This window comes from Poecilia latipinna, unplaced genomic scaffold, assembly GCF_001443285.1.
Source record: "Poecilia latipinna isolate Pla-1442-1.1 unplaced genomic scaffold, P_latipinna-1.0 Scaffold892, whole genome shotgun sequence".
NCBI classification, from domain to species: Eukaryota; Metazoa; Chordata; class Actinopteri; order Cyprinodontiformes; family Poeciliidae; genus Poecilia; species Poecilia latipinna.
The window spans coordinates 193,011-208,454 of NW_015113508.1; the positions used below are offsets into that span (position 1 = coordinate 193,011).

General features: G+C 40.6%; 1 protein-coding gene across 1 annotated transcript; it reads right to left on the bottom strand.

Moving 5' to 3' along the window:
- Positions 1-621: 621 nt before the first annotated feature.
- Positions 622-10,627, bottom strand: idh1 (isocitrate dehydrogenase (NADP(+)) 1). Its single transcript, XM_015048579.1, has 9 exons — positions 10,482-10,627; positions 9,063-9,203; positions 5,002-5,293; positions 3,848-3,950; positions 2,693-2,870; positions 2,465-2,616; positions 2,235-2,375; positions 1,985-2,147; positions 622-1,343 (listed from the first exon to the last, which is right to left on the bottom strand). Exons 2-9 carry the CDS (start codon positions 9,182-9,184, stop codon positions 1,250-1,252), a joined length of 1,245 nt encoding a protein of 414 aa, XP_014904065.1. The 5' UTR covers positions 9,185-9,203; positions 10,482-10,627; the 3' UTR covers positions 622-1,249.
- Positions 10,628-15,444: the final 4,817 nt, after the last annotated feature.

Here is a 15,444-nt window from a genome sequence, read left to right on the forward strand (position 1 = left end):
GAAAAATCTCCCCAAAATGTAATAATAGTTTGTGCCACCCAACATGGTAACAACCAGTCAGTAGTTGACAGATGTTAGGACTTTGACCATGTGGCTAAATCAAATTTAGCTTTAAGAAGTTAATTTTATGGATGTGGGGGTTAAAATAAACCGGCAGTAAGAGCTGGGTTATGTTTCATAGCTTTCTTCCATCGAAAATGCAATTATTTAAAACCATTTCAATTAATTAGGTTATTCGTGTCTGATATTAAAATCGGTTTGATGACCTGAAACAGATAAATGTGACAAAAAGCAAAAAGAAATCTCCGAGAGGCAATATAATGTTCTTACTGCTCTGTAGTAATAAGTTATTTTATTTTTTATCCAATAAATGATAAACTGCTGCTGTTTTCAGTATATTCCAACATAATCAGGGACACTTATGTTAGTTCTGTGTAAACTCTGCCCACTGTACTGTAATGTGTGTGTATTGTTATAAAATGAACAGTTTTCAACTTTGTTTTTGGCAGACACATTTATTACATGAATGTTATTGCTGATGCACACACACACACACAACATCAAGGAAACGGCAAATAAATACATCTCTTTGTTAAGTCAAGGATAAAATCTAAAAGTAAATATGCTGGACATTTAAGAGTTTTTATTGGTTATGAGTAGTGTGCTTGCAAACCGTATTAAAAAGTCAGATTTCATGAAATCTTTACAGTTTGTTACGTTTTCTGAGTTACGAGATGAATAATGTCATGGAATGTTTAGTCGCTCGGCTGAAAGCTGACAAGTCTCATTACTGACAACACCGGTGACTGCGCTCTGCTTCTCTGGCTCTCCAGCTTCACAACGGCGCCTGAGGTTTTCGTAAAACACGAAGAGGCAACGGAGATGAACAGTATCCACACATGATTTCGATAAAAAATAGCAAATAAGGCAATGATGGTCCAGAGGTTCTCTAGCAACTAGCGTCCCCGAGCGGACATCAGCGGGGAGCTAGTGCAACCACAGTGAAAAAAACAACGACACTACGCCTTAGGGTCAGAGGTCATATTAGTTCCTGGAGGCTGTTAATGTCTGGGTAATGCAGTTCTGATAAATGACGGCGCACCCTCCTTGATCAACCCTTTGCTACGGCTAAGACCTTGTGGAGTTCCTGCATGTTTGGCCAACACTCCGCTTTCCGGAAGGTCATCCCTCGTGTGCGTGGGCCAGCGGTGTGTGTCTGTGTGTAAGTGCTGCAGCTGGGGAAGTGGGATCACAGTTTGGGTTGTGTGGCCAGCTTTATCTTCAGGTTCTCTGCCAGCTTGTCCAGGAACTCAAAGGTGTTCAGGTAGTCGCTGCGTGTCACACTGCAAAATAACAAACAAAAACAGGAGAGAAGATCAGGGAACTGAATGACTTTTAGTCTTTACCAACCCTGACTGGTGGATTAGCTGGTTGGAATTGAAAAATCCTACCTTTTACAGTTCAGTGAACGCAACACACCTAAATACTACAACAGCTCTTTTCTGGGTTGTCTAGCTGACCCGAGCCATTTTCAGTATCCGTGACTGTGTTTCCTTTGACCATAAAATTGTGCAAGCTGACATTACAAAAATAAATTTGCTTAAGGGAAACATGCCTTCAAAAAAACCTTCATTCTGGTGGTTTGGTCTCAACTGTTTGAAGGACAACTTTGTTTACAGGAATTTCAGTGTTCATTTTCTTTTTTGTCTCAGTTGTTTTGTTTCTATATTTGGGATATTTAAATGGTCTTCATGTTCCAATGTTAAATTTGTTAGAAATTAAAGTTTATTGATTTTTATGCATTATTAAACCATTATATTGGCAATCGTCTCAAAACAACATTATCGTTTATTGCAATAAGTTCTGGGATAGTTTGTCACCCAGCAACATTTGTTATTACTACCTGCACCATAGTACCAGGAAGAGATTTACCCATAGAGCTATGAGTTTGTGTCTCTAATAACGTGTGATGGACGTGACTCACTTTGGCATTCCTTTGATGCAGATGGCCAAGTCCTTGGTCATGAATCCAGCCTCAATGGTTTCGATGCAGACGGCCTCCAGAGCCTCAGCAAACACCCGGAGCTCTGCGTTGTTGTCCAGCTTCGCCCGATGGAGTAGACCTCGCGTCCAGGCGAAGATGGAGGCTGAAACAAACACATCCACAGCGTGAGGACAGACTTCGGTCAAAAACACCAGGGCGCATATTTGTGTAGTAAGAATATTCCTCCGACCTATGGGGTTGGTGGAGGTTTCTTTGCCCTGCTGATGCTGCCTGTAGTGGCGCGTCACCGTGCCGTGCGCGGCCTCAGCCTCCACAGTGCGTCCGTCAGGACAGATCAGAACACTGGTCATCATGCCCAGAGAGCCGTACCCTGAAAACAACCATCAGTCACGACCTTCGGCTGGCGTAATCGGGAGCAGAGGTTCCTTCACTGTTCACCAAATGGATCGTTTCACCAACCTTGTGCTACAGAATCCGACTGCACGTCGCCGTCGTAGTTCTTGCAGGCCCAAATGAAACCTCCCTCTGATTTTAAGGCCTGGGCCACCATGTCGTCGATGAGACGGTGCTCGTACCAGATTCCTTTGGCCTCAAACTGAGCTCTATATTCTCTGAAAGACACAAGCAATCCCCTTTCAGTTCTGCGTCGGTTTGCTTGTTATTCTCGGAGTTTAGTCAAGGTCTCACTTCTCATAGATCTCCTGGAAGATATCCTTGAAGCGACCGTCGTACTTCTTCAGAATGGTGTTCTTGGTGCTGAGGTACAGCGGCCAGGCCTTGGACAGAGCCATCTGGAAGGAGCTGTGAGCGAAGTCTCGGATGGACGAATCGGTGTTGTACATCCCCAAAGCCACACCACCAGTACCTGGACAGACACAACATGAACTGCTCACCCTGGATGTCCTCATGAAGAATACATACACATTTGAACTGATCAAAATGTTGAAAAAAATACTATAAGATATCTTGTTAAAATATTGTCATTAACACCATCAGGTAGAAATGGATTCAGTTTTAAAATGATCTTTCCTCGGATCATCGGAAGTTGATCTGAAAGCTGCAGTATCGATCACATTTTTGATTTTTCTCAGTTTTCTAAAAATTATTTGCTCTCATTTATTAAAAAGAAGAGAGTTTGAAAGCAGTTCGTTGAAAAAAAAGCAGGTCAACTTATGTGAGACGAATCAGTAACACTTTATTTGAAGGGGTGTGCGTAAGACTGACAGGGTAGTCATAAACATTTCATAACAACGGTCATGAACATGAAGGAGTCCTCATGAATGTTTACGACCATTGTCACAGTGTCATTCTGTAAATAATGACACTTTTAATGCAAAGTTGCACTAAAAGTTGCATTGAAAGTCAATTAAAAGTGTAAACTTTGCATTATTCAGACAACAATTACCCTTTCAATGCAAAATGCTATTAAAATTTGCATTAAAAGTCCTTGAAAAGTGTCATTGTTTACTGAATGACACTTATGACAACAATCAAAAGCATTCATGAGGAGTCTTTCTTGTTCATGACAGATCTTATGTCATGTTTATGACAGTGTCACATCAGTCTTGTGCACACCCCTTCAAATAAAGTGTTACCGACTAATCTGGATCCTGTTTGTAGAACCTGGAGAAAGGACAATGGCTAAATGAAAAGCAGGGAACTCGTGCAAAGTTTCAGGGATGTTGAACCACATTTGATTTGAGTGAAGAACCTCTACTCAGCAAGAGCAACTCGATGGTGAAAGGTAACGGTGCCAAATCTGAGATGTTTCTGTGAAATGATCAGCTCTTTCGTATGTCGTGTTGTGAGTTTGACTGCACTGCGACATGACTTCCTCTTTACCTTCAAACTGATGGACGACATATTTGACCGGCTCTCCGTCTGTGGGTGTGTAGATCATCTCTACTTTCCCAGGCCCTGGCACTACAAAGTCAGTGGCTTTGTACTGTGGAGAGCACAGTGAGGAGGAGAGAGTTAGCAGTGTACTAGAACCCAGCGAAAAGTACAAAAATGACAAGTGTCGTGCAAAGTTCATGAAACAGCCATAAGGACGTCAGCAGGAAGCGTCAGCCGGAGTATCTAAGGCACATCCATTATGTAACCAGCAGGCTTTCTTACCTTTCACCTACACCAGAACCCACAACTGTTGACTCTGTCACTGAGCCATAAACCAACCTCCTACCCAGGTGTGTGACCCTAACTCGTCAAGGCAACAGAGGCAGGTCCAAAGAGCAGGGGATGAAATTTAATTATTGATCCGGAGTCTCCTGGCAACCCCACAGTGTCTCATCCAACAGTGGATCTGAAATCGCTCATTAGTACACAAAGTGCTGTTCTAGTGTGCTTCAGGAGCAGCTTTGTTAGGTAATAAACCAGCTGGTAATATGATTCCTGCAGGGCAATAAAGCAATAACAATATAAGTCACAGTTCACATGTGATCAATATCAATAGATAATACGTCTGATAGAATTTTCAATAGTTTCGCTGAACTCTGATCCAGAACAGCACAGCATTGTGGGGGATGTAGGCAGAGGAAAGGCTTTAGCCACTCAACCTGTCATGGTTCACTCGATAATATTACCTGCAATAACCTGAGCTAGCAGGAGCATGCAGGCATTAAACAGGAGGGGTCCCAGGACTGAACCTTGGGGTACCCAACATGTGACTTCTGTTCACTCCAAGTCATTGGTAACCTAGCGACAACTTTTCGAGTAACATGCGCAGCAGCAGTTCCAGGTTTGGCCACTGTGCCTCATAGCTACTGACAAATAAAAAACACTGGAGTGGAGTGAAGGGAGAAAATGGGTACAACAACTGGAGAGGAAACTGTAGACAAAACGGGAATATCACGTCACTAGTTTCAAAGTATTTCAGATATTTACAACAAAAAAAAACTAATCAATAATTATCCATCTGTCGTGATATGTTTCAGCTGTTTTGCAGTTTTCTGGAAGCTTGGAGGAATCTCTATTAGCAGTGCTGAGGAGCAGCTCACCTGGTCTCCGTGTGCATGCCTGCCGATGATGATGGGCTTCACCCAGCCGGACACCAGGCGGGGGATGTTTTTGCAGATGATGGCCTCCCTGAACACGGTGCCTCCCAGGATGTTCCGGATGGTCCCGTTGGGCGAGCGCCACATCTTCTTCAGCTTGAACTCCTCCACGCGCTTCTCGTCCGGCGTGATGGTGGCACACTTGATGCCCACGTTGTAGCGCCGGACCGCCTCCGCTGCCTCGACCGTCACCTGGTCGTCGGTCGCGTCTCGGTTCTCCATGCCGAGGTCAAAGCTGAGCAGGACGACAACAAGGAGACCGGAGTCGAGGATGAATTATAGCCAACGGCATGCAGAAAGTGGACATAAAAATTGTAGGAGGTATTCTGTGGTAGAAGCATTAATGAAAAGGACAGAAAAAGGTTTTAAGAGAGCTCAGTGAGTTTTCAGAGGTCTTTTAGAGTCCATGACTTCAAGGGTCAGCAAAAGTGAAACAGACAATACAGAGCTACCCATGTCATGATTTGATCAGAGAGGCAAGATAATGGCATCCTTGGACGAAAACAGTCGAGTTTGAACAGTCCTGTTCTAGATCATTCTACAAAAAACAGAGGCGTCGTCTCATCTCGAGAAAGTTGATTGTTGTTTTATGTCTGTTCTTTATTCAAGTTATGGGACATATGGAATCATGTGATCTACTTGGTTACAGGAGAGGTGTTACGTTTTGCTTTGTAACCTAAATCCAGCCCTGACTCTGTGAGAAAAAGAACCACAGATTTCTGTTTTTATTGAATAATCTGTTATCTGCACATCTTCTAGCTAAATGTGGCCAAATCAAAGGATTTAAACCTGGAAGACACTAAAGATATTTATAATCTCTGTACCCCGGGCATAGATGGGTCACCAATAAAGAGGACGCTCTGTTGCCATTATTATTCCTGCTTCATTAGACACAATTCAGAAGCATGCCTGGAGCGCCAACTAGCCAGGCACTGATGGGAGCTGAAGCCACTGCTTTGCTTAGCTAAAATACTGAATATTAAACTACTATGAATGGGTTTAGAAACAAACTTACTGTCAGAAGAAGGAAGCAACGTTAATGTGAGGTGAAAGTGAACGTGAGCTTGCTTTCAGCTACAGAATAATTCAAACAGCCTCCGGGGCTCTGCTCGCTCCACACTGCAGATAATTACAACTCTTCAAAGAGCCGCCACAGAGTTCACACCAGGTCCATTAACACCATGTTCCTCTCTTAGACTCCACTATTAGGGTCTTTAATGAGGACTTTTTTAAAAGACCGAGACACAAGCAGTCCTGTGTGCAATGACTGACTGACTGGTTACACATGACCTCCAACAAACCAGTAGAACCAACACAACCAGATCAGATTCATTTCCTTATATCAGTGTTTTCCCAACGCTGCTCTTCAAGGCACTCTGTACATCTGTGGCGTTTCCCTGCTTCAAGTCCAGTTTATTTGTATAGGCAGTTCAAAGTGTGTTGCATCATAAAACACACAAATAAAATCACCAACTTTTGTTATGCTTGGCCACATTTTCAACATGCACCTAATTGCAACTGACGGCTGGTTAACAGGCTTTCACTGAACTGCGATAATCTGAATCAGGTGTGTTAGAGCAGAGAAACATTGAAACATTGCAGAGCAGTGTGTGTCTAGGACCGGGGTTGAGAAGCACTTCGGCTTATTGTAGAAGCCTGAGAGCGTCTGTGTGCACCCGCTGCCTTTGTTTGAAGAGGTGACCTTTTACCTAGTTTTCCCTCCCCGTTCTGCAGAAAGTTTAAACCAGGAAACAAAAACTGATGAATACAGAGCAGAGGACGGAGTCACCAGAATAAACTATTCATTTAATTGGTTTTCTCACCTTTTTTTAAGCTTGAATTCAAAAAGCTATTTGTTAGTTTTACTGAATCAATAAATATATATTTGTCCATTTCACAAACATCTACAAATGGCTGATTTGCAATCGTTGCATTCCAGCAACCAAAGTAGGCAGATTTTACCATTAGCACTTCTGTCCAATGATTTACAAATCCATCAACAATTTGCAAAATAATTTCTTTTAAATGCATAAAAAAACCCTCCTTTTTTGGAGGTTTAAAAACACATGAAGCTGCATATATTTTGTGCATTGAATTGAATAAAAACCAGGAGAAAGTCAAACATTTATTTGTGTTAATGAATGGGAATGATCTAGTCATCATTGCTTTGTTTTCTGTTGGATTTAAAACCTGCATCGCTTTTGTTTTCTTTTATGGTAAGTGCTTGTTGCAATTATTTGATAAATTGAGACAAAGTTTAAGTGAACCATTCAGTTATGTGTTAAAGTTACTGTGGGGGCAGGGAAGGGTCTGAATCAAAGCAAAGAAAACATGAGAATCAGCCAGGAAAAGTCTAATCAGTGCATCTGCAGCTATTACATTATGTCACTTACTCTACACACTTCCTGTTTCACCTTTCACTGGGGTTTAATCATTTAAATTAGTGTTTGTATGGATAGTTTAGAAATTTTGGGACTGGAAAGCGGTTTGAATAAAACACTGAGATGGAACAGAATGTAGGTTATAATAATGTGCAAGAAATTCTGTAAACAGTTAAACATCAATGTTAGTGACTTCGGGCTCTGAGGACTGTTGGTGTGGGTAAAATATTGACTGCTGACACAAACTCTACAAAATCATCCCTTTGTGAAATGGTGTAACCTTAAGTTTACTTTTTGAGTTGCTCAATCTCTGACAGTTCCACCTTCTAAGATTGTATTAGTGTAACAAGGTCAGTATTACACAATACTTATCATAAATGCACTTTCAGAAATTGATCACAACAGATCATTAACTTTTTTATGACCTCATAAGAAAAAGAGTGATGAAATATTTTTAAAATGTATGCTAAAGTTCACCAAAAAAAAAGACAAAGAGAAAGAAATGTATTATGAGCTTTATAAACATGACAAAATGGCTGATCAAAGCCTCTCATCAAAACAGAAGGAGTTAAATTAAAAAGGGTTTAAGGTTTAAAAACAGTCTCAGCTTTATTTAACAGCTTTGAACATTTCCTTTCATGTCTTTCGTTTTGTACTTCCCATGCTGTGATTTGTTCTTTTCGCTGGAATGAGTAACATGCTAACATTGAGCAACTGCAGCCAAACTTTCCACTTCACAAACCCACTTTAAGAGGAAACTTCTGTAAGAGTTAGCTCTATCTGAGTTAAGTTATCAATGCAGCCATAGTGTTGCACTGGGATTTATATTGTGAAACATCCAAAGACATTCCCAAGCTGTCTTGTTTAAAACAAACTCCCCATGAAGAGTTTAATGAAAACAAGCTTTACCAGACATGCAAGATCTGCAGGAACAGTCACTTCATGTCAGCAGTTACAGGAGCACCAAACAGAAACTATTGTCAAGTTTGTTTGTTTTTTTACATTTTGAATGCTAATCGAGAGGGGAAAAAGTATGATGGCACAGTAGAGCTATTGCAAATAGTACATTTCTGCCAGAAAACTCAGAAATGTTCAGGTTAATCGCAAAAACATTCCAGAATAAGCGAGAACATTTCTGAGCTCCAGTAGTTGAAAATGTTTGACATTTGGAATTTTTCAAAGTTTCAAAATTAGAAATAATAATAATAATAATAATAATAATAAAATTCTAAAAGTTTTGATTTTTTTTTTTTTATAGAAAGTTTCTGAGATTAATCTCAAAATTTCAGACTTTTTTTTCTTCTGCAAAATTTCCCTTTTTGGAGCTCAGAAGTTCCCTTTTATTTTCTAGAAAATTTTAGATTATTATCAACAATTTCTAGCAAATTTTCAACTTTTCAAACTGAAATTTCCATGTTTTTTTCTAGAAAACTTTTGACATGAATCTCAACATATCTGAGTCATTTGGTGGAAATTTACTCCTCCTTTCTCTTCCTATCTAAAATGACCCTCAAGTACCGTCGTCAAAAAGTGACAGTATACCTCCTATTTTTTGGTGTCATGTTTCGATTTTGAAATCCTGCATCACATTTGAGGGTAAAACAATCAGCGACCTCCTCTCACCTGTGCAGGTCCAGCTCCAGGTAAGGGAAAATCAGCTTGTCCTTAATCAGCTCCCAGATGACCCGAGTCATCTCATCGCCCTGCATCTCCACCACCGAGCCGGCCTTGATCTTCTGAGACATCTCAACACAAACACACACACTGTGAAGAAAATAAACGCAACAGATTGTATTTAGTGCCAACCCAAAGAAAGGGGGCCGAACACACAGCTGCTGTTACAAATTTTAAGAGTTGAATTCAAGGGAAATGTGAGAAATTTTTTAAGAAATTCGGAAACTCTTCTAAAAGTTTTCCTTGTAGTTATAAAACATGATTGAATGGTTGCGGATGACATCACTTTGCTGAAAACAGTAATTATTTTTGTAATATTACACATATTACATATTGGCTGTACAAAAAAAAAAGCTTTTGTACATATTTCCTCTCAAGATTAGATTATGAGAAATAATTTTTGATTTCTAATTTTACTGCTGAAGGAGACCATCGTTCTTGATGTGGCAGTGGCCAAAATCGATATTTCCTGGTCAGATGTTTACAAAAATCGGTGATCGGAAAAGCAGATCGGCGCTTCTCTCGTGTTTTAATTGTCTGAATTAAAACAGAGGGATCAGATGTTTGCTCTCTGTGAAATAATCCCTTCGCATTATTAAGTGGGCGCAGCCTGAATAATGACTCGGCATTAAATTTGCACTGCCAGATTTACCCCATAATAATCCTCTTCCATGGTCTTTTGAACAAGCCATATAAACATATGCTTTACACATGCACTGACTGAACAGTATGGAGGTTCAAAACAAAAACAAAACAAGAAAATAATAACAATAAAACAATAATTATTTCTGCATACGTAAAAATGTAACATTTGAGGTAAGCCGACAAAGTTGAGGTTTTAGAAGAAGTTGCGCTTGTTGACATCTGCCCCTGTTTGGTATAATTACGCGGTGTTCCCAAAGCTTCCGGGTCTGCTTCATTATAACAGAGGACGAGAAACACCGCTCAGACGGCCAACAAGCAGTTGGTCCATACCTGGAAAGCAGGGACCGCTAACAGAACCAGCTGAGCAGAAACGATTCTGATAAGCAACTCCTTGAAACATAAAACCAGGAAGGAGTTTTCTAAGGCAGCTCAGGGCCTGAATGGACTCTTTGTGCTAGCTGCAGCCTGCACCCGACCAAGAACAAGGACCTCCACAGAAAACACCGTGTCGTTTTCTGCTTTCTCCAACACAAGCATTCTAAAGCACGACGATATAACGTCATATTTCGTATTGGGGGATAGAAAACTAAATGTTAAGCTTTAGCAACAGAACAGGAAGATGTACCGAGATAAAAAAAAAAGCAAAAACGAGAGCATCTTGCTTCCCCATAGTTCGACATTATCTAACTTTGCAGTAGCCAGTGTTTAGAAAGAAGCGCTTACCTTCAGTTCAGGAATAAAAATCCACAACAGAGTCAGAGACGACAGGGGGGAACCGGACGCAGTGATGTTCGGACCGAGGTGACAGCGGATCAGGCTGCTCAAGCTGAGCCGGCGACTTACAACGTCCCACCTCTCGTTGACAGAGAGCCAATCAGTGAAGAGCTTACGACTATCGCGCCAATCAGATAAGCCCACATAAAAGGAGGGTAACTCAGCGCTCTGATTCGGCCTTGCGATAATTCACAAATTTGTGCCTATCTACATCCACGCCCAGTGACAATCACTGTACTGTGTGGAAGTACAACTGTAAATAATAATAATAATAATAATAATAATAATAATAATAATAATAATAATAATAATAATAATAATAATAATGACTAGAAAATTTCTTAAGAAATTTAAACGGGGCCACCCAAAGTGTGTCCGTCTGTTGAAACTCAGCAAAAAAATAAAAAATAAAAAAAAAACATAAAGTAAGCTATAAAAAATAAAACAAAAATTCACATAATTGTTTAGGGAAGATTCTTTATATCACTACCACACCAAACAAAACCAGATTCACTGCCCGCAGGGAGAAAACACATGCTTACAAATCTTATGCAAGGTATTGAGCAATGTGACTGTGTGATAGTTTCCTGAGGGTGGAGTTATCGGCTGGAAGTGAAACGGTGACTTTTGCCCTAAATGCTAGATTTACACATGTGGACATAATTCTGTTAATGAATGAAAAACCCACAATGGTCACTGAAATAACTTGAAACTAACAAAAGTAATAAATAAAGACTTAACTGAAAATGCACCAATGAAAATCAGACATATGAGTGTGAGTGTGTGCGTTCATGTGTGTATTTGTTTATGTGTGTATTTGTTTACATATATATATATATATATATATATATATATATATATATATATATATATATATATATATATATATATATATATAAAGCACACTTTAACTGTTGGTGAATAGATCAGGGAATGAAAGGATTTTTTATGGTTGTTCATGAACGCAACATTAAACTTTAGTCCAGTAAAGAAAAAAAAGAAGTATAGGCAAAATGGTGAGGCGTCAGGGTCAGACTGCTGTGGAGCTTAGAGCCTCTCACAACTTTGAGTCAAATTAACTCAGTGAATCTCACAGGCAGTCAGTTCAAGTGAAAAACACTTCAGCTGTTCAGCTGCATGTGTTGTAAGAGTGTTCCCATCGGAAAACAGAACAACTCGAATTAATGATTTTAAAGTGGAAAAATGTCGTGTTAGTAATAATGCAAAAAATAAAAGGGTGCAAAACTGTCTAAGATAAAACAACCACAAGATGGCGTAATGCGACTGTTCCATGACATTCGATTCTCTTCCTGAACGCGTCTAAGTGCCAGAATTCATATTGTGGTGCTGAGGAGAGAGACAAAGGATCACCAGACTCCATCCATTTTTTGTACTTTTTTTTAATTTTTTTTTTTACTTAAACCCACACAGCCAGTGTTAAATTAAACGAGTTATTCCACGGAGTGTCGCTTTAAGAAATGAAATAAGACAGCACACAGGTGGATTTCTTGTGAAAACACACGTTTCGTTCTCCGTGGCTTTGTGTGAGTTTCCACTCCTCGGCCTCTCTGGAAGATTCTGGGATTCTAACGAGATTTTCCAGAGTCAGGTGTTGATCCGATCAGGAGGAAGGCTGCGCCGGCTTCCCAAAGTGAGGATCCCTTTGTTGTCTCCCACACCTCCACTTTGAAAGAGGACCAGAGCTTGGCGAGACCTGAAAGGCGTCATGTGACTCTCAGTTGTGGCAAGATAACCACGCAACGAGAGAGAGAGAGACAGAGAGAGAGAGACAGAGAGAGAGAGGGAGCTGAGGAGGAGCCTGCTGCTATAAGATGCACTCCGCGCACCATCAGCACCAAAACTTCCAGTTCGCACCATCCATCCTCATCTCTGGCGCCCGCGCACACCGCATCCTGGCTGCTTCCGTTTAATTCCTCCCTCCTCCTCCTCTCCCCCCTCCCCCAGCTTTGGAGGGTTGCACAGGTGCATCCCTGGGTTACTGCTCGCTCCCGGCTGACTTGATTATGGTCACAGCCCCCACGGTACCAAGGTGGAGCCGCAGCGCGTATCTCGGATCGGTGCGCTTCTCCAGGGGCTGGGATGCGCACCGGGCACCTCCCGCTTCCTGCCGAGTTTTGGGTCTGAGGAGGAGTCCAGCGGCGCCCCGGGGCGCAGAGGCAGGAGGAGCCAGTCGACCCGGAGCAGGATGCCGGTGATGAGAGGGCTGCTGGCCCCCCAGAACACCTTCCTGGACACCATAGCCACCCGCTTCGATGGCACACGTGAGTAAAGCTGCTCTGGCTTTTTTTTTTTCTTTTTTTTTTTTGCGATCGTTTCTTTCTTCCTCCGAAAACATCCATTTATTTGGGGAAAAACACACTTTTGTTCTCCTAATTTCCATACATGCACGGTTGGAATTATTTTAAGGATTAAACTTTAAAAGTTTCCATGCCAGATTTTCTCCGCAGTGTCTCAGAGGTTCGGATGCATACAGGTGGTCCAGGTGCATTCAGCAGGTCACTACATATGGGCCAGTTGTCAGTGTCAAGGCAAATATGGAAAATATGCACGTTCCCTGGGATGTCAGGGAAAATAGCGTATTTATCGCATAAATGATCACTTATCGTGATAAATTTCTTATCATGATTTATTGTTGTTGCTGATGTTTAAAAAACCCCAAATCTGTCCTTGTTGTCAGGATTAATAATTTTATTATGTTTTCTCCATTGTATATATAATAAATAATATATATGAAAATACATTTACATGTGCAGCTTAGTGATACAAACACTTTATGTGACTGCTGTTGTGAAGAAGCATATAACAAATGGGAATGTTTTGTCAAGTGCAGAATTTGTGTTTGTGGGACTTTAATTACTGTGACACACAGTTACCTAAAAATGTGTGATAAATAGTTTTTATTATCACTTTCATTGTTATCGCAACAGTACTTTAAAATATCGTCATAAGTCCATATCGCCCACCTTCAAGGCCAGGAGTTATGGAGTATACAGTGCTGCTCCTCCCCCACCTGTTGCTGTGCTCTGCTGTATACTTGGCTGAATGAAAAACTTGGCTGCAGACTGCCTACACCAGCAAATAAACCTGCTAGTTATCAGTTCGTTATCATCCCACTGCGGTTCTGTGCAGATAGAAAAGGCAAAACGGTGTATTATTCTCAAAACTGTGAACTTTGACCTGAAATATGAACTAAATTTAACGAGTGCTCACTCTAAATATTTAGTTTAGTCCATTCTTAAAAACTCGAATGAGAATAAATTTATTTTGACATTATTAGAAGTGTAGTTGTAATATTTTTGCAACTTTTTTCAATAATTATTGCATTTCTTTTGTTTTTAAAAGAAATATAACTGGATAAAATTATACTTTCTCTTTTAATTTTTATTTGCTGAGGGACTATTGCGATGCTATAAGAAGAAAAAAAAAATCACTAAAACCTGATATCGGGCCCTCTCAGAGCATCAATAGATTATTTTGATTACAAATGTGTGCAAAACTTTGTCGATAATCCGCAAATGTCGAAACCCCCCCAAAATACACCATTTGGCAGTTGAGGTGTTTCCATTAAATAAGAAATACAAATACAATCACACGAATAAGTTTGTGCACGTTAAGTCATTAAACATGCAGCGCCATCATACTGCAACTACTTCCTGTTGTCTTCTTCTTCGTGGTTTGCACTAGTAACATCTTGTTGTTGATCATGTGACTCGTGTGACAAAAAGAAAAATGTTTCCGGTTTTGCAAGATAAACCAATTTTGACACCGCCCAACCCTTCTAGACCGGAACGTGTCGGCGGCGACACATCTAAATTTGCAGTACCGTAATTCCGCCACACGTAGCGCTATCTGAAAAATTCCAACGGTTTCTGAAAGGGGAGACCTTGCACTTTCCAGCAACTATCGGGTTAATACGGCAACTTCACAGCTGCAGCTGCAGAGCGTGTAATTAATCCGGGGGGCACTCCTTTAATAGACGGTATATTGCGAAAATAACTTGCTGGATATTGAAACTTCCAGTTGTTATCGATACATGGGTAAGTATATCATCTCACATGACATTTAAAGAACTACTTACAATTAAAATGAGGAAGATTTATTTAGGCAGACCCTTGAAACTTCGGCGTAAAATGCATTTGCCGTGTTTCCATTAAGTGAGTTTATCCCTGAAATGTGAAATTGCGCAATTTTATGGTCAAAATGGACGCTCAGGCCGCATATTTTTTTCTGATATATAAACGTGCAATCACCTACTCTTTTCACATCCTGCTCTACCTTTTCTTCTTCTGTCGGTGTTCAGTCTGCAGGCTTGTTTTCGTCTGTCCGTGTCAGCCAGTCAAAGCAGACAGCTTAAAGTTCACGACATGCGGCCCACTCAGATCTTTCCTCGTTCTTCCCGCCCATAAGAGCAGTCGTTACTCCTTCCGACTCAGCATCACGCTGCTCTGCATCTTCATAGCCACTAATCAAGCTTTTCTTCTACTTTGGTTATCGCTCGTCACTTACAAAACAAGATGCTTCTGTTAGTTTTTGTTATTTTTATTTTTATTTTAGGTTTGCTTTCTCTTCATAAATCGTTTTAATCAAGAAGAAAATCTGGGTTCCCAAACCTCAAGCCTTCATATGCACGTATTTGAGGACGTCACATGAACCGATAAGGGAACAGATTGCGCCTCTAAGTACATTCGTTTGTATTTTACTGGCTGTTTTTTATTTTCTTTCCTTTTTTATTCACTCATGTTTATCTGTATTGCGTGTGGCTCCAATAAAACATTTCAGGAATATTTTAGGAAGACATTAACTCACGCAGGGCCGTGCAGAGACCACTAAAGGGGCAGGTGCTCAACAACAAAAAAAAGGGCACATCTAACCGCATTCTAGGACAGAATAT